Genomic DNA, 20,597 nt, shown 5'->3' on the forward strand with positions numbered 1-20,597 from the left:
GCCCACCTGGCGGGGAGATGCATTCAGGGCAAATGGAGCCCAAAACAAATGCATCTGCATAACAAACAGAAAGAGATGCTAGCTGTTCAGAATGCTCTGACAGCCTTCAAGGACTTACTTCATCCAGGACAACTACTGATAAAGACGGACAACACCACGGTTATGTGGTACATAAACAAGCAGGGGGGTACACATTCCCACCCCCTTTGCAGACTAACCGTGGCATTGTGGAACACAGCTTTGACTTACCAAATACATCTTCAAGCTCAATTCCTGCCAGGAAAACAGAATACTCTGGCAGACAACCTAAGCAGAAATCTTATGGACCCACACGAATGGAAACTGGATTCACAAATCTTCAGCATGTTAACATGGAAATGGGGGATCCCAGACATAGATCTATTTGCCTCTCCCCAAAATGATCAGCTGGACAAATTCTGTACAAGAATTCATCACAAAAAAGCATGGAGAGTGGATGCCCTATCCTTCAGTTGGAAAAACCTTTGTCTATGCCTTTCCCCCTCTGCCTCTTCTCTCCAAGGTCTTACTAAAAGTCAGACAGGAAAAACCAAAAATTATCCTAGTTGCTCCGGACTGGCCTCGACAACACTGGTACCCACTTCTAAGGAATATGTCTCAACTTCCTCCTTGGTACTTGCCTCAAATACTTCTGCTGTCTCAGCAGAACAATCAAATTCTGCACACTCTGCTCCAAACTCTGAACCTTGCAGCATGGATGATCATTTAATTATTCAAACAACACTTCTCAGTAAATCTGTGATGCATGTCATTTTGGAAGCCAGAAGGCCTAGTACTAGAAAATCTTATGCTGATAAATGGAAGAGATTCTGTGCTTGGAACCAAGCACAAGGAACAGACACAGCAAAGCCCAATATTCCTCAGATTTTACAATTTTTGACTAAGATGCTTGACAAGGGCCTATCTTTTTCTTCAATAAAATTCCATGCCTCTGTCATCTCGGCTCATTACAACACAGAGCCTCCCCTCTTTTCTCTTCCTCTGCCTAAACAGTATCTTAGAGGGGCCAAAAATGTAAGGCCTCCCAGAAGATCACCATCCCCTGCATGGGACCTCAATTGTTGTGCTGGAAAAACTCACCCTGCCTCCTTTTGAACCAGCAGCTACTGCAGATATAAAATTTCTATCTTGGAAAACAGCTTTTGTCTTGGCAGTCACTTTAGCAAGAAGGGTTTCAGAACTACAGGCTCTCATGGCTGTGGAGCCTTTTATTACATTTTACCCGGACAGGGTGTCCCTCAGGACCAATTCTTCTTTTATACATAAGGTGGTATCCAGTGTGGCTCTTAACCAGACAATTCACCTGCCAACATTTTACCCAAATCGCAGAACAAGGGGGAACGGATTCTGCATTCATTGGACGTGCACAGACAACTAAGATTCTACTTGAACAGGACCAAATCTCTAAGAAAGTCTGAGCAACTACTGGTAGCATTTGCTGCAGGGTCAGAGGGGAAGCTATATCAAAGCAGACTATTTCTAAGTGGATAAGCCACTGCATTCGTTTCTGCTACCTGCACCATGGTAAACCTGTGTCTAAGGGGATCCGATTTCATTCCACCAGGGCTGCCTCTACCTCAGCAGCTTTTCTCAGAAGGGTTTCAACCAAAGACATTCTAGAGGCTGCTACTTGGAGCTCTGTTCATACCTTCACAAAGCATTATCATTTGCCTCTCTTCTCCAAGTCCAGGGCAGGCTTTGCCACTGCAGTTCTGCAGGGCCTTATAGCCGCTCCTAATGCTGTTTAGCTCCATCCTCCCATCCATAGCTTTGGGATTCTACCCAAATGTAATGACTGCAACAGTGAAACACGAAGAACATCGTACAGTTGTGTACACCTACCATAAATGTAGATGTTTGAGTGTATTCACTGTTGCAGTCCGGGTTACCCACCCGCCATCCCCCTTTTCTATACCTTTTTCTTTCCTTCACTATATACTAAAGCCTTTGTGGTGTATTTGCTGTTAGATGAAGGTAAAGTTTATGTTGCTAAAAGTGCATTTATATATATTTCTGTTTATTGAAAGAGATATATATATGTGTATATGTATATGTATATATATATATATATATATATATATATATATATTTTTTTTTTTTTTTTTTGCTCCCCATTTGGGGGGCACTTGACATCTGGGACAAGAAAAACTGAATAAAATGGCGTTGGCTGCATGTTTTATATCCCTGACGACCTGACGTCATGGAAGAGGAGACGGCAACTGACGCAGGACCCAAGACTTTTTTATTCAGGCCCACTGAGGGCAACCTGCCAGCAGATTACCCAAATGTAATGACTGCAACAGTGAATACACTCGAACATCTACATTTATGGTAAGTGTACACAACTGTACTTTGTACTACCTATCAAGTGATCTCAACAAAAAGTGATGGAAGTGATCTTCTTTTTTTGAGGCCAGCCTTGCTGCGACCTTTTTGAGTCTCCCCTAAACAACAAGTGCAGCAGCTTTTTTATCATAATCCTACCAACAGGGGAATCATTAGGGATGTTGTGCTCCACAATTGGCCCTCTGGTTTTCCCTATGTTTATCCACCAACCCCATTGATTCCCAAATTCCTACAGAAAGCTGCAGGGTTGAAGAGCAAAGTTGTCCTCATTGCACCTTACTGGCTTCGACAGGTTTGGTTCCCCTTCCTTTGGCCTCATTTTCTATACGCACCTTGGATTCCGGATATGATTGTGACATACTGTCTCATCTGACAGGCATGATTCATCCGGACATCTCAAGCCTCGAGCTAACAGCGTGGGTTCTCCACGTCCATTAATAGCCAAACAACCTATGCTCTTGTCCCCTTGTCTGTCTTATACTTTTGTCATCCCATAAAGCTTTCACTAGGAAAATCTACAAGAGTAAGTGGAAGAGGTTTGTTTGTTGGGCACATCAAAAACATATCAATCGTTTGTGAGGCCCTACACAAAGTGTCCTAGAGTTTTTGGCAGAAATTTTTAATGAGGGAGCTAGTTTTTCAACCATTAAAGTTCATTTGACAGCAGTCTGTAACTTTCATGTAGTACTGACAGTTCTTCTCTTGCTTCTACTAAAGATGTACAAGGCTTTCCTAAAAGGTACTATTTTACTTGACCACCTTATAAAGATACTACTCCTCCATGGTATTTGAATCTTCTGTTGCAGGCCGTAATCAGTTCCCCCGTCGAGCCAGCAGGAAAATCTGAGCTTAAATTTCTGACTTGGAAGATGATGTTTTAGTGACTGTCATGTCTGCCAGAAGAATTTCAGAACTTCAAGCATTATCACCTAAACCTCCTTATTTGATTTTCCATAATGATAAAGTGTTATTAAAAATCAGTCCTTCCTTCCTTCCTTCCTTCATAAGGTGGTGTCAGAATTCAGTATCAATCAGTCTATTAACTTGCCCAGTTTCTTTCCAAAATTTGAAAACAAAGGTGAATGTATGTTACATTTGCTGGATGTTCATAGACAGTTGTGTTTCTGCTTACACAGAACAAAAGGCATTAGAAAATCTGATCAGTTATTTATATCCTTTGCAGATAACAAATTGGGCAAATCTGTTACCAAGGTAACATTAACAAGGTAGATTACCGACTGCATAGCCTTTGTCTATAATAAATCGGGCATTTCATTACCAAAACTATTACAAGCTCACTTGACTAGATCTGTGGCAACCTCATTAGTATTTTTATCCAGTCATTCCATGGATGACATGTGCAGCTGCTACTTGGGCTAATCCTCATACTTTTATTACTCATTACAAATTGGATCTGTTCTCTAGGGGAAGAGCAGCCTTTGGTTCAACCATGCTCAGGAATATCCTTCCTTAGTGTCCATCTGGAGTGTCAGGTAGATAGGGACTCTGTCCCATTGGTTGAGGAGTGAATGAAAGTTGATGACATCAGATAAAGAAGTTATGTACTTACCATAACATTCCATCCGTGTTGTTCATTTTCATTCTTCCTCAACTCCCCACCCACCAGCCCCCAATCTTTGTCATCGTACACTTCTGGTCATCATACACTTCTGGAAGAATGAGATGTTAAGATACCACAGTGCCTTTTATGGGGCTACAGATGTTAGTGTCCTTTGTTAGTAACATTATTCTAAAAAAGTCTTTTGGCTTTTCCCAGTTAGGGAGTGCCACAGCTGAACTCCGATCCGCTAATGATTGGCACTGGATTTTTACTGTGCCGAGTTGCCAACCCGACGTCCAACCTTCAAAGAAGGCACACCCACACACGCACGTACTTACCTGCATATCTTTAGATGTCATTCGACCACGAGGAGGACATACAGACTCCACACAGAAGGCGCTCCAGCCGAAAATCGAACAGGAGAACCTCTTGCTGTGAGGCGATGTCTACTATTTATGTTATCTAGCAAACAAGATCTGAAGATCTGATTTATGTTAGGGGTTGATGCATTATGGGTAGGGAGGAGCTGAAGAGTTTCAGTTGACCATGAGCTATAGTAATGGCCAAGTTGGATACGAGGTTCAGATTTGAACACAGTGGCTGAGGAAGAATGAAAATGAACAACACCGAAGGAATGTAATGGTAAGTACATAACTTCTTTTTTCTTTGCTGTCTTTGAAAGGATGGAAGTTTAAAATTGTGAGTTTTCCAGTTAAGCATTTTAAAATACAAGAAATGGGAGAACAAAAACATTAAGTTTTAAAACTCTGACTTTGCATCTGTTTTTCACTAGCCTTCCCACTTCCACTCTTTCTTCCTTCCTTATTTATTTATTTAGTGTCTTCAAATGCGTGTATATCAGTACTTTACTGAATGGTAGTATTGATTACAATGGCAATTCTAAACAGTAGAAAAAAGTCAGGAATAAATAAATTACTTAACAGATGGCATGCCTAGGTCAGGATCCAAGCTTGGCTTCAGAATGTAAGGGACCAATTGTTTAATGCCTCCCATCGATAAATATTCGCTGTGTTGACACTCCTTCCCAAAGATATTTAAAGAAATTTGCGAAGGGGAGGAAGGTCTGGACAATGAAGCAACTAATTCATCCTCCGATTACTATGTTCATTGGGAGGATCCCCACAAAACATTGGCCTTTTTATAGGAAGCAATCAGACACATACATGATTCAGGCAAATAAAGCCTTTGAGAGAGCCATTTGGACAGAGGGGGAGAGACCTGAGAAAGCAATATAGCACAAGTAGGGCTGGGGTCCTCCTCCTCAGGACAGCGTGGCACATATCTGTGTGCAGTTTCCCCACCCCACCTTCACCCTCCAAAACCTGTTGAGCTGAGGAATGATTTTTTGCAGAAGTCAGTTGTTTATCTTCAGCAGGGAGATGAGGGTGAGGAAACTAATTGTAGCAGGATGCAAAACGGAGTTCAGGAATATGCCACTCCTCATAATGATGCCACAGGTCTCCCCCAAACTGGGTGACTTTATTAGGCTCAGTTTTGGATCAGATTCTTGCCTTTGCAGCAGTACAAATGGTCCCAGTAGGAGGTTTGGAAGGACTCCAGACTTTTGCTTGTCCAAGACTTTCACATCCCATTTTGGACCTTTCTCTTCTGAAAAAAATTTCTGAGTAAAGTTTTACAGATGTGCACCCTGCAGTTATTGTTGCTACAAGCCATGATGAATATGTTGGACATGGACATCTACTTCAGTATTCCCATCTTCCACAGCCACAAGAAATTCCTGTGGTTCCTGGAAGGATTCTAACACTTCCAGTTCATCTATTTGCCATTTGGGCTCTCCTCTGCTTGGATACTATTCATCTAAATAGATTCTCCTCCAGCATCATGAACAGAAACTGGATTTAGAGAGCTTCAGCTCCATCACTCAACAGTGGGAAGTCCTACTGTTGAATTTTATTGCCTCACTTCAGAACTGTCAGGCCAAGGAATATTGTTCAAAGTTCCCATGCAAGCAAGCCTAGATAGTGAACACATTCTCCTTCAGCTGACGGGATGGCAACTGTATGCTTTCCCTGCCATTCCCCTTCTCTCGTAAATCTTGGTGAAAGTGAGAGAAGAAAAAGAAAACTTCATACCGATAGTCTCATTTGTGACCCAGGCAGCCCTTGTTATTCCTGCTGGTGTATTTGAAGAATAGGGAAGCTGTTTGTTTTTCTCATGTCTTGCTTCCTGTTGATCCAGCAATGTGGGCTGTAATTCAACTCAGAAATCCTTAGAGCTATGTCTCTGATTCACTACAGGAAGAGTTTCTTACCTGAAATTGTGTCTAGCCTGCAGGAAACATGCAAACCAACCACCAGAAAATCCTACCTGATAAATGAAAGAAAGTTTCTGAATGGTATGAGTCATGTCAGATCTCCCCTGAAAAGACAACTATACAGCAAATTTATTTGTTTAAGCACTTGTTTAAATCAGGGCTGTCTTATCTGACAGATAAGGTCAATTTGTCAGGTTTAGTTTGAATCACTGTGCTCCAGATGGCACCCAGAAAGCAGTGTCTCCATCTTGAGAGACCTGCATGTTATGTTTGTGAACCTCACACTTTCTCCCTTTAAACTTTCTTCCATCTTTTATTTATCTTGGAAACCCTTTTTCTAATTGGGTTCCTATCAGAACAACAAAAAATCAAAATCTCGAATGCTTGGATGAGCAAAAACGCAGGTAATTGAAATCGATGTTGTGAGATCAAGGTACAGTGACGATCAGAACATTTGCCGTTTCCTCACTGTAGTTCGATCTCTGAGTTGGAATATATTTTTAGGGGAGGTGTGGGGGGCACATCCCCCGACAATAGCGATTTCGATCACCTGCGTTTTCAGTCATCCGAGCGTTTGAGATTTTGATTTTTCATCTATGTAATATAGACCCTTTCTAATTCACATCACCTCCTTCTGCAAGGTATCACCTTCACAGACCTGTTTGGCTGCAGAACCATGGCACCATTTGTCATGGAAAAATATTTTCTTTGAAGACCAGCCCATCGTTCATGCCCATGTTGGTTTCTGAGTTAGCCCTAAACCAAAGTAAAAAAATGCCAGTTTTCTTCCCTAAATCTCTGAGTAAAGGAGAGGGCTAGTTGTGTGTAGGCAGCTCAGATCTAACTGAGCAGGTCCATTTTACTGCCTCACGAGTGGTCTCTTCACAACAAAGTGATGGACATAATTTTCCGTCAATGGAGCCACCCTTGCTGCGATCTCTTTGCATCTCCCCTAAACAACAAGTGCAGCAGCGTCTTTGCCTTAGTCCCCCCACCGAGGGAGTCAACAAGGGATGCTCTTCTACATGATTGCCCCTCCTCCCCCATGTCTGTTATACGCTTATCCCCTGACTCCTTTAATTCCCAAGTTCCTTCAAAAAGCAGCCAGACTGAAAATCAAAGTCATCCTTACTGTCCTCGACAAATTTGTTTCCCCTTCCTTTGGCCCCATCTTGGTACCTGCCTTGGATTCTGGATTAAACTCCAGACTTGCTGTCTCACCTGACAGGCATGATTTACCCGGACTTTTCAAATCTCAAACTGACCACATAGATTCTCCAATTCCATTAATAGCCAGGGAACTCATGCTGTATTCACCTGTCCATTCCATTCTGTTATCTTCCCATAAATCCTCTAGGAGAAAACTCTACAGAAGTAAATAGAGCAGATTTGTTTTTGGGTAGAAAAGAGTCTGGTAGTACCATTTTCAACCCTGATACATGCCTTTTTTGAGTTTTTGGTGAGTTTATTTAATGGAGGTGCTGCTAGTTCATCAGGTATTAAACTTCAACTTGCAGCCATTTCAAATTTCCATGTTGGATTTCAGAATTTATCCCTGACTTCCTCCAAAACATGCAAAGCGTTTTTGAAAGGTACTCTTCTACTTAGATCTCTTTACAAAGATTGTATACCACCATGGGATTTAAATTTGGTTCTGCAAACCTTGACACAGTCTCCCTTTGAACCTGCAGCTAAATGTGATTTAAAATTCTTGACCTAGAAAACTATATTTTTAGTGGCAGTTTCATCTGCTGAAAGAATTTCAGAACTTCAAGCTTTATCTTCTAAGCCCCCATATTTAATTTTCCACAAAGATAGGGTCACCTTACATACCACTGCCTCCTTCCTGCTTAAGGTGGTATCAAAATTCAACATCAACCAAGCCATTAACCTGCTGGTATTCTTCCCAAACTTTACAAATAAAGGAGAATATATGCTGCACTTACCGTATGTTCATAGACAGTTACATTTTTATCTGCACCGAACAAAACTTATTAGAAAGACAGACCAGCTCTTTGTCTCTCTTGTATATTACAAGATGGACGGAATCAGTCGCGAAGGTAACTTTAGCCAGATGGTTAACTGACTGTATTTCCTTTGCTTGTACTAAATTGAGTCTTCCCTTACCAAAGCCTTTAAAGGCTCATTCCACTAGATCTATGGCTACTTCACTGTATTCCAGTCAGGAGCACCCATGGATGTTTTTGCGGCTGCTACTTTGTCAGATCCTCATACCCTTGTCAGTCATTACAAACTGGATCTGGTCTCAAGGGGAAGAGCATCCTTTGGCTCAGTTGTACTTAGGAATATCCTTCCTTAGAATTCACACAGGAAATTAGGTAGCTGGGGACTCTGTCCCGTATGCTGAGGAGCGAATGAAAATTGAAAACATCAGATAAAGAAGTTATGTACTAACCATAACGTTCCATCTGTGTTGTCCACTTTCATTTTTCCTCATCTCCCCACCCTCCATCCCCCTTCATTTCTCGCTAATGACTTCTGGAGGAATGAGACTATTAGCGACACCACAGGACACCACATGTCCCTTTTGTTGAACTCCAGTTATGGTAATTCTTTTATAGTTTCTCTCTTTCTCTCTCAAGCTATATATAAAATCTGAGGGAAGTTAGGCATAGTGCATTGTGGGTAGGAAAGGACCTGCAAGTTTGTTGATCATCACTAGCTGGAGTAACGCCGAGTCAGATCCAAACCCATACTTTGAGGAAGAATGAAAGTGGACAACACAGATGGAACGTTATGGTAAGTACATAACTTCTTTTTTTATTCTTTTATAAGTTCACTGGACGTCCCTTACAGGAACATATTAGAGTTTATTCCCCTAATCTGGCAGCCACTGTTGCAGCCTTCTTTCAGCAATATATCTGGCCAGTATATTTGCAAGGCAGCTACTTGGACTTCAATCCGTTTGTTTTCCAATCAAGCAGAAGCTGGACCTCTGAAATCTTGAAGGTATATTAGGTTCCTGTTCTGAATTTGGGGTGAAGACATAAACTGCTTTAGTAGTCTTCCCATGTTTTAGGAACGATACCACAGCAGTGATTCCATTTGAACATATTACATCTGTGCAGTAACTTAACCAGAATAGTACTAGGATCAGTGATGCTGCATAAACCGTCTCACACTTTCTCCTTATTTATGTTTTTTCATAGGTGGGTTGTCTTCTTCCTTAAGGCTGTTTATTTATGTACTTTTATTGATTGATTTTAAGATGGAGTGCTGTAGTGTGTCCTGAATTCACAGCAAGCATCTTGTGCAGGCACCACTCTCAGGCATGGTTCCTTGGGGTAGCTTTTTTGCTCACACCAACAAAAGCCAAAGAGGGCGCAGGCTGCACTTCTTTTCTGCCTGGCATCATGCAGGCATTTCTGGCATGGGGAAGAGAGAAGCCTACTCAGATAATGTCAAAACCTCTGGAAGTCAGGAATGGTACTGCAACAGTGATCCTAGTATTTAAACACCCACTACTGTGGTAAATTATAATACAACTGCTTTGTCGTTTTGTGAAATGTCAGTATGGTACAAAGTTAGTACCACCCAACTCTCCATGATAAATAACAGGTCATCTGTGTAGAGTAGATGGGACACTATGCCCAATTTGGATTCCTGATTGCCATGGCATTAAAAGACTTAACATGGTGCAGGGTTCCAGGGTGGCTATTGAAACCTAAAGGTCAAAGATAAGATTTTGCCTTCTGTGGTGCCACCTCAAAATACCCGAACCCTGTCCTGTAGTGCTTCACTCTTAGGTGGCACTTAGATCTCCAGAGCAGCCTGTCCATTCTCCAATGCTCAGGGCAAGCAGGAAGTGAGCTGCATTTGTGCATGACTGGACGTGAGCGCTTGCAAATTCAGATGATCTGCTGCTGAATGACAGCAGAACTGTAGTGCCATACCCCCTACCCCCCACACCATTACCAGTCACAATTTGGCTTGAATATATTGGTTTATTTAAAGGAAGATTCATTTGATTTAGCATCCACAGCCTCAGTGTGAATAAACTTTTTTTCTTTCCCAGTTCTCATCAACTATCCTAATGTTTTCAAAATCTTCCAATGAATGTGTCACACACAAACTTTAGTCAGTGCTTACCTAGCATTCTTTGTTAATACACATTTGTGTGGAAATCTGTCATGATCCTTTTTAATAAATTAAATGTACTTTGAACATTTTGTTAAAAAAGGTCCACTTACAGGCAAAATTATTGAATGCATTACAATCACAAAAAATATTCTTAAAGGCACTGTGAGTATCGTTCAGATTATTTCTAGAAGAATAAAATGCTCCTCAGAAACCTATCTAAAATGAAACACCTCTCAGATGTGCAGATACAACAGAATTGGGCATCTTTTTAATGTACTGTACACGTTTTTCCATAGATGTAAGTAAAAATAAATTTTACACATTTAGAATGAATTGTATGCATTTCTTTTGTATGAATACAGTAGTTGATGGCTGGATATTGATGTAACGTACATCTGAACTTGTGAGAACCTTTTTTATGTAGTTGTGCTTGTCTGTGTACTATTTATCTGTTTAAAATGCAACAAACAGTAATGTTTGCATGTATTTTAGAAACTTTAAGAGAGCATTTGTTGCTTAAGATGGGTTTTTAACTCTGTTGACGTCAAGGGTTAAATAGAATTTGTGTACACTGATACAGTGAAATTTAAATTTCTGGGGATATGATGAACAGGTCCTGAAATAGGAACCAGTTGATAAATCTTAGAAGACATTTGCTTGAAATGAAAGCACAAATAAGGAGTATATTGGTGACACTACCATTTCATTTGCCCCCTTGCCAAATTTTGTCAAAGTCTCTGTCATCCTTAAGTGTTTTCATTTTCTGGTACAATTTAAAATTGCTTTTGGTTGAATAGCTTGCATTTATTGGAAATATGTATGCATATAACTGGCAGTAAATACATACACTCCTATCTTAACCTCTTTTCTTCTAGATTGCCCGATGATGGAAGGAGACAAGTTTTGCTGGCCTGCGTCTTCTGTCTTAACAACTCGTTTACGTCGTCTTGTAACTGCTTACCAGCGGAGTAGTAAATGCAGGCAGATACAGTTAGTGCAGCCACCCCAACCAGTCCAGCCCTGTGTGGTGCAGCCGCAGCAGCAAGAAGAACAGCTCAATCCAAAGATGGCGGCCAAAATAGAAAGGCAGCAAAGGTCTGTGTATTAGTTCCTTTAAAATATCTTACATCTTCCACTGCTGCTGGTTATAATGTGTGCCCAGTGAGCCAGAGACCACTTTAACTGGCACCTTAAGGTGTATCACAAGGATATGGCAGAACAGGACATTAAGGCTTATAAATTTATCAGCGTTTGATTCCCTCAGCTTTCTTTTGCCTGTTGTACAACTTAGAGCAATTCACTTAATCGGACAGGGCTCTCAGGTCACCCCTGAAAAGGAATGCTTGTGTGCAGTAGGCTTATCCGCTTAACAAAAAATATATATCAGAATGGTGTCTCTGCATACCTCTCAACCTTTTAGAGTATGAAGTCTGGACAAAACCACAAATAATGGAGGGACAAAGGCCCAAAAATAGGGACATTTTTTAAATATTGCTGTTACAAACTTAAAAAGTTGTCAGAGTAACAGGTTTCCCATTGGCATGAATTTTCTGAAGTCTGTAATACAAATGTCTACCATTAATTTCTGCCTTCAGTCCTCAGTAATTTACCTGTGATTTACCAGAAAACCACAAATGCTAGGACAGACAGACCAAAAATATGAGGGAAAAATCTGGACAGTTGAGTGGTGTGTGTCTCTGTGGTCAGCCTTGTTACTGCAGCTGAACATCATCTACAGTGGCATTATCCATGCTTGTGGCTGACACCCTTGACTCCATTTGCCATCATCTTTTTGTTGTGTGCAGAATATAAACTGTTCGCAGACCTTTGTAAAATGCATCGAGTAGTTGACAGAACCAGAACTGTGAACTTAATGTCAATATATAAATGTGTTTGCATATATCTGTATGTACTGTTTGTCTGTGTGTGTATATATAGATAAAATATACAGACCCACACACACACATCTACACGTGTGTGTGTTTGTGTGTGTTTATATATATATATATATATATATATATATATATATATAATTATATATATATTTATATATATATATATATAATGTATATAATTATATATATATATATATATATATATATATATAATGTATATATATACACACACACACACACACACACACACACACACACACGAGTGATGTTTTAGCCAAGCAGCTTAGTGCAAAGGATTAAGACTGTGCTCTGTTAATGAGCTTCACTTGTAGTTCTAGGTATGAGTCCTCCCATCATCCCCTTGTCTGCTGTATGACTGTAAGCAAGTCACTTAAACATGCACTGCTCCCTGTTCACCCCTGGAAAGAGGCAGAGTGCTACAGTGGTGCCTAGGGACTTTACCAAGTCAAGTAAGCAAAAAAGGAAATAAAAATATACGTAGTATGTATACCAAAGTTATGTACTCGCCATAATGCTAGATCCATGTTGTCTTATTCCATCTGGCTGAAAGTATGGGTTATTTGATCTAACAGCAGTGCCTTTTTCAAGTTCTTGGATCCAGGGCTCAGGCCTCTTCCCTCCCCATAATTGCCACTTCTCCCTACAGCACTTCAGATCTCATTTGCCACTTGTTCGGTTCAGATGTAGTTTGAGGGCTTCGTGCTCATCACAGAGATAAGTGAATTTTTTGTACCTTTTGACAATACCTTTTGGAAATTTTCCTCACAGTAAGACGTTGTCCTGTTCGATTCTCTGCTAGAGCGTCTTCTGTGTGGAGACATGTGTGAATGGGTGTACCTTCGTTAAGGGTAGTGCGTCAGGGCTGGCAACTCGGCACGTAAAAATCTACTGCCAATCATTAGCGGACCGGAGTTCCGCTGTGGCGACCCCTAACCGGGAAAAGCTGAAAGACACAACAACAACTTAGTACTTCTTTCTTTGATTTACCCTAGTTAGTTTCTCATATAGTCTGTTACCTTGCAGCTAGTTAGTGCTTATCAGTAAGTTTTTTTCTATCTTTTCTGTCCTACTTTTCTGTAATGTATTCAAAAAAAAAAAGTTTATATTATCTTCACCATTGTTGTAGATTCATAATATTGTTGATTTTGCCTGGTGCTCAGTGTTGGTTGTCGAACCTTTCCTCGGTGTTTTGCCAAGTTTATTCGTGAGTGATAAGGCCATTGGCTTCAAAATGTGTACTGCCTACCCTACATGACTTGCACGTGTATTGTTTGGGGGTAGACCACCTTAACAGAGAATGTGAGTCCTGTGCTTCCTTTGGAGCCAAGGATCTTATTGATCAAAGAAATAAACTTGTACTCAAGGGTCTCCTTCCTTACCAAGCAGGAGAGTCGACCACTTCAGCATCCGCTTCTGCCTCTCCTTCAACTAGGAAACCGGGGACAAACCTAAGGGTTCTAAGGAGACAGATAAGGAGAGAGCAAGGTATGAAAAAGAGAAACCAAAAGAGAAGACTAGAAAAAGATCCCCAGACCTATCGAGCATTTCTAGTGTGGTGCAGAAGGCAGCCGCAACATTTGAATCTTGTGGGCATACAGGAGCAGGTTTGGATCTGATTCTGTCCATGCTGTTTTTCTGCAGAGCCAGCCAGTCCTCGGCTCCATTCTCAAATTCTTCAAGAAAGGTTGACCCACTGGTATTCCAGGCCACCCAGTGCTGCATCCTTCTTCAGGTCTGTGAGATCATCAAAAAGCCTTTTGGAAGCCGACATCAACAAGATAACGCAAAAGTTTCTTGGGATGCAGATCCAGATGGTGGTCCTCCCATCACCTCACCCACCGGCAGCTCTGGCCAGGTCCCAGTGGCACCCTTATTAATATCTTCTTCATCGGTCTGTCTATTGGATCTGGTGCCCACTGCTAAGAGTGCTACTCACAAAAGGACCATATCAGAGCCTAGAGCTTGGGCTGATTTGACTCCAGTGGTATCCCCTCATCATTTCAACTCCGTCACTGTTGGATTGTGAAAGGTCTGAGAGCAGAGAGACTGGAACTGACGTACTGAACTCCAGATTGTCTCCAAGGTTTTTGGAGCCATCCCTGCCCTTGGGTGCTTTGGCTATAGATAGCTTGACTCCAATGCCTGCTTCAGAGCAGAGTTGGATTGCGCCAGGGATCTTTCTTCATTGGGATTTTAGGACCTTAAGGAGTCTTCTTTGACACTGTTATTAGCTTTGGCTTTTGAAGCATTTGAGAGGGTTCCCTGCAGGTCAAGAGAGGAGGAGGACTCTTGTATGTACTCAGCACATACCCAGTTCCCTCTAGATGCTACCCCTCCTTCCTCTCATCCTGTCAAACAGGGAAAGTCAGCCTTGGTAAGTCTTGAGGGATCTTGTCTTACAAATTCCCCCTCTGATTCCAAGCCATCACCGGAGATTCCCACTAGTGAAGGCCACAGGAAGCAGATTTGCAAGAGGAGGCATTTGGACTCCCCTCAGAAGTTACAAACTGAACACACTGACATTTGTTTACCAGGAAAGTCTGACTGGGCAAAACTGCCCTTTTTCACTCAAGGCTCGGGTTAAAAAGATCCTTGAAAGCTGAATGAGATTACCTAGAGGTGAATTAAAATATGCAATTTAAAACAAGTATTCATTAGTTGTTTACAAAATGATAATGAAGTATATACACATTGTGAAGCTGAACTTTGGTAAGGGTGTAGGCATTGCAGCAGGCTGGAGATTCACATTGGTTAAAATTTAGTTGCAAAAATCACAGCATGAATATTGAGCCTTCAGATTATATAAATACAGTTAACATCAAATTGAAGGACAGATGTGTGAAGAAAGAGCAAACATTTCTGTATGCAGAAGAGTGCATCAGGTTGAAGTATTAGTTTTTTTGAAGAATATAATGCTAGAAAGGAGAAGGAATAGTATTATTCTCATTAGGGGGTGATATACAATCGTTGACCTATAAACCTATATAGGTTGAAGTAGTTAATAGGAACAAAGTGATGGAGAGGGGTTAGAAGGAGTTTTAAGTGTGAAAAGGAGGAAAAATGTAGACTTGATTTATTTGACATGTATTTACAGGGAAACTCTGAATGGGATAATATCCCACTTTCAGAAACGATTGACATAATATTGTTACATTAAATAAAAAAGTTATTACAACACCTAATACAAAAGAAAAACATATTAAGTAGGTAAAAAAACTTCAGTTCATAAGCCTGACTAGCTTGGTCTGCAAAGCTATGGAAAGGATCATCATGGACCTCATAAATAAAGATATTGGGGACCTACAGACACTGGATCCTACCCAGTTCGGCTTTGTTAAGGGCAGATCCTGCCTCTTAAACCTGGTTGATTTCTTTGAAACAGTCACCAAGGCCATTGACGAGGGGAAGGTGGTCCACACAGCCTACCTGGACCTCGCAAAAGCCTTCGATACAATACCCTACTTGGGCATTATAGATAAGCTCACCAGCTAAATATAAACCCCTATGTCACTAGATGGATTGCAAACTGGCTCAAGGACAAGAACCCACATGGTTAGAATTGCTGGAGCCATGTCAGACTCCAAACCAGTTACAAGTGGTGTCCCACAAGGCTCAGTCCTGGGACCTCTCTTGTTCGGTATATATTTCTCGGAGGTACAGGCCAACACGGAAGGACTGTGGCTGACCAAGTTCGCAGATGACTGCAAACTGGGCGCCATAATCGACTCTCCAGCCGACACAAGCATCCTCCAAAAGGGCCTCATAGAAACAGACAACTGGTGCCAGAGCCATGGCCTCAAGCTAAATGCCAGAACGTGTATAGTCATCCCTTTGGCAAAACAAAGTGCCCACAAATTACCACAGGTGGTAATCCATTAAGTACAGAAGAAGTAATTAGGGACCTGGGGACCCAAGTTGATAGCAATCTCTCATTTGACAACCACGTGGCCAAAGTGGTTAGTAAAACATTTTATGTAGCCCACCTAATCATGAAGAGATTCACATCTAGATCAGGGGAGGTCATCGTACCTCTTTACTCATCCCTCATCAGGCCCATAATTGAGTACAATGCCCTTTCGGGATGTACCTTACCAGACACCTGCAGCAACTGGAAAGACCCCAAAAGTACCTCACCAAGAGGATCAAAGGGCTCAAACAGATGCCATATGCTGCCCGGTTAAAGAAACTCCAGCTCTACTCAGTGGCATACCGCCTGTTCAGAGGCGATCTGTGCCTGACGTATAAAGCCATGTCCAACCCGGAATTAATGGACATGCTGCACCTCAGAAAATCCAAATCCCATCGAGCTACACGCTCGAGAGACTTGAACCTCAGCACTGAAATAAATAGGACATGCTGGAGGGACAGATTCATAACCCAGAGGCTCCCTTCACTCTGGAATAAAATCCCAGTCCAGGTTAGGCAGAGTCCCTCATTGACTCTCTTCAAGTGGAATCTTGATGAGTGGATGGGAGATCGTAGGTTTACCCCCAGGTATCACTTCTGTGTCACTGTTAGACAGAGGCACAGTATACTAACCTCGAAAAAGGGCATAGCAAAATAAATTTAAAATGGGTGGCGAAAGCCAAACACATTCTGGCTAGGCTTATAAATGCCCTAGGGCAGATAGCCTAGTATGAACCTATGTGCACTTATTTATTTATTTTACATTTGTTGACCGGGATAGTCTGACTGGATACCTGTCCATTTTCATTGGAAGCTCGGGGAGAAAAGCTACATACATACATACATACATACATACAGAAAAACTGTTACATTAAATAAGTTAAAGCGCTGTTACAAATACAGTACATAAGATACAAGTTATTCATTCTGTCATATATAAATCTGATTTGTTATAGAGTAACAATTAGGAAGCAATGTAGGGGTGGCCAGAAGACCTCTTTAGCACATTTTTATATTGCCATACATACAGAGTACAAATATTTGGGCAGAGATCAGTTTAAAAAAGAACATTGTTGATAGTTAAAGAATTCACAAGTTACAATTTGCAGTGATGACGTTATAAACGCCAAGTACACACTTTGGAACACAGAGTACTAGTTAACATAGCTTAGGACAATTATATTTGCCCTTTATGTTAGAATTACATTGACTATGTTCAGAGAGAAGGAATGAGTAAAAAGTATGCTGGGGGGGACTGGTTCAGTCTAGAATTGTACAGGAGCAGAGCCAAGTCTTAGTTGGTCTTTTAGAAGATGTAAATAGTACGCCGAGAGCAAAATAAAGAGCGGTACGATAAAAGTAGCAAAAATGAGAGTCTGATGAAGCGGGGGTAGCATACCGTGAAAGTGCTTTTTCTGTTTTATTTTTTATGTATTAAAGTTTTTTACTTGAATTTTACCTGCAGCTGTGTCTATTCTGGTACTTTTTCTGGTCTTTTAGAAGATGTTTGAAGTTGGAGATGTTAAAATAGGTCTAATTTACAGATAATTAGCCAACCAGACAGGTAAGGCACAAAATGGAGTGACCTTAAGCTTTTCTGTCATACAGAAGTGCTGATGAATATGAAATGTGCTGGTAGGGAGACTAGGTAATGGGTGTGAAATATACTGTTTTTTTTTGTTTGTTTGTTTGTTTTAACCAGGAGTTGTACAAGAACAAAGCCATGAGATAGGTAGAAATTGTCTTGGTGCCATTTTAAAGGTCTGGAGGTTGTTCATTGACCTAAGGGTAATAGGGAGTGAGTACAAGTTTTATCTACAGAGTTAGAGTACAGGGCATTTCCGGCAGATTTTTGAGATTGCTGATAGAGTGGATTTTTTTATCACTGGATCAAAGAGATCTAGTTATGGAAGGTAATACCTAGAACTGGGCAAGCAAAGGTTTATGCATTATGTTGTGGGTTACAAGTAGCTGGGTATATCAGGTGGTGGGGTAGTTCAGTCCATTTTAGTAGTTTGCATTTGGAAAGCTAATGGGTTTGATAGTTTTTTCTTAAATGTAAATGTTGCTGTTTTATTATAGCAGTGTTCTATTTTTTTTCTTTATTGAAGCCTGTAGATTTGTGAGGATTGGTCAACCATATTGAAGCAAAGGTAATAGGTTCATAGGTGTTTACCAGGCCAACGACCACAAGGGCCTTTTTAAGCCTAGCCATGTTTCCCAAATCTCTGACAAATTCTGGTACCCTTGATAAGTGCAAGCAGGTGATTGGGAGGTGAAACATTTACAAAGGGCCTGGAAGATGAACCATTTTTCATTTAGAAACATGGTTGCCAAACCCAGGGAGGAATTTCCTTTTCCCATCCAGTGGTCCATGTTACGCTTGAATTGGGTTAGGGAGGAACCCTGCTTCAAATGGCTGGGGACCTGTTCCAGAGAAAGGGTAGTCCCTGGGATACATACCTGTCTCTCCAACAGGTCCTGTTTATATCACAGGCAAGTTTTACGTTTTTAGAGTGGGTAATTCTGGTGCTGTTTGTTTTGCAGATATCCTGAAAGTCCATCAGAGTGCGGTCTGACAATGCTTTGTACCAGGCATAGATCTCCCCTCAACAGCCTATAGGAGACAAAATGCAAGGATAGGACCTTGAAGCGTGCAACAGGACATGTTACTTACTGCCTGTATTGTTTTAGTGAGGAACCTCTGTCGATGTACTAGTTGTTGGATATGCCTGTTTAGATGCATACCAAAGGGGGCATTGTACTCAATATGTCTAATGAGTGCCGAATACAGTGCAACAATGACTTCTTGGACCTTGATGTCATATCTTTGTTTACTAGTTGCACACCATAGTCATTTCCCCACTGCTGTAGAGACTGTGTATGGTCAAAGCTGGATTATTATGTATGCATGTCCTCAAGTCCCTGACTACTGGGTCAACTCTTAGGGGTGTATTGCCAATATGATACCAGGGATGGATGACTTTCCGTAGGTAGTAGCTAGAGCTGTTTTTGTGCAATTAATGAGGAATTATTTTGGATCACTATAGCATTCCTAGCTTTTGTGGTTTTGTTTTAATGCTGTTATGAATGTGTATGTCAAATTTTAGGTTATCTGTGACCATGGCTAATAACTTGGTATTTGAGACTATTTCTATTTTCAGTTTTGTTTGTGGAAGTAATTTTGAATTTAGTTCTGTCTTGGGTATGTGATATGGGAAAGAGTAGGAGTAGTTCTATTTTTTTTTTTTTTTTTTTTTTTTTTAGGATTAATTGAAAGTTGGGCGTTTTTGAACCATTTATGTTCAACATAAGATCACTTTTGCAGTAACCTAAGTTATATGGGTCCTACTTCACTGCTACTTGTCAGCTTTTCAAAGCTAAGGGGTGCCCACCACGCACACTTCTCTGTCAGGAGCTTGAGAGAAGTTCCATATGTAGGACAGTTACAGCAAAAAAAAAAAAGCTCAGACCTTTCTTGCCACCAAAGAGCTCTCTGTCAGGCCCAGTGAAACTGTTGGCCGGCTAATGATCCTTCAAGGCTGGGCAAATAAGTCCCCTATTAGGGAAAACCTTCCACTAAACTTTTTGAAGAAAATGGGGAGTGGGTGTGCGAAAATGTGTTTTGCTAGGAAACTGATTTGAAATCTCTGACTGCCGCTTTTTGTCAATGAAATGTTCAGTGTAAATACTTACACAATTAACTTTGTGAAATTTATTTTTTTACCTTTTTCTTACGGGTTGTTTAGGTTTATGCTTAGGTACTTTGTGTTTGTGCAGACTGTCACTTTTTTCTTACCTGAACCTGCTTTTGACTGTCTTAAAACTTTACCAACTCCTCCTTCAGGCTCAACCTCCTGTCTTCAGTGCTTTATCATTGGCTGAACCTATGGAGCAGTTACCAGTCTCTCTGGTTCTTCCTTACCCTGTCCACAAGAAGAAAAAAGCAGTCAGGGAGCCTCCAAGTGTCAGGTCGCCTCCAGTTTTGCATCAGCCGTTGAAGGGTGACTGTCCATTTGTGGGTTTTCTGACCACTGATTCCCACCTACCTTAATCCCTTGATGTAGTACCTGTAGCCACTAAGGACTAGGAAATATGTACATCTTCTGCAGCCAGAGGGATGCCATCCATGGGCAAGGGAGACACTCTTATTGGTCTCTGGGAAAGAGGCAAGTATTTTACCTAATATTTATGTATTTATTTATCATTTTGTTGACCGAGAAAGTCCAACTAGGACAGAGCCTATTTTCAACAGAGACCCGGAGAGAAACTGTCCAGACACATGTCTTTGGATTGTGGGAGGAAACCGGAGTACCCGGAGGAAACCCACGCAAACGCAGGAAGAACTTGCAAACTTCACACAGAAGGCACCCCAGCCGAGAATCGAACCAGAGATCCTCTTGCTGTAAGGCGACGCCGTTAACCACTGCAC

General features: G+C 41.2%; 1 protein-coding gene across 1 annotated transcript in view; it reads left to right on the plus strand.

The window, feature by feature from the left end:
• The window catches only part of CHD9 (chromodomain helicase DNA binding protein 9), a 2,842,495-nt gene that overhangs the window by 2,162,005 nt on the left and 659,893 nt on the right, over nucleotides 1-20,597 (plus strand). The window contains exon 29 of the mRNA XM_044082017.1: nucleotides 11,219-11,438. Coding sequence (XP_043937952.1) covers nucleotides 11,219-11,438 — 220 coding nt within the window. The remainder of the gene's footprint in view (nucleotides 1-11,218; nucleotides 11,439-20,597) is intronic.

The sequence above is a fragment of the Protopterus annectens genome, chromosome 8.part1 (genome assembly GCF_019279795.1).
Source record: "Protopterus annectens isolate FY-2018-M chromosome 8.part1, PAN1.0, whole genome shotgun sequence".
Taxonomy (NCBI): Eukaryota; Metazoa; Chordata; order Ceratodontiformes; family Protopteridae; genus Protopterus; species Protopterus annectens.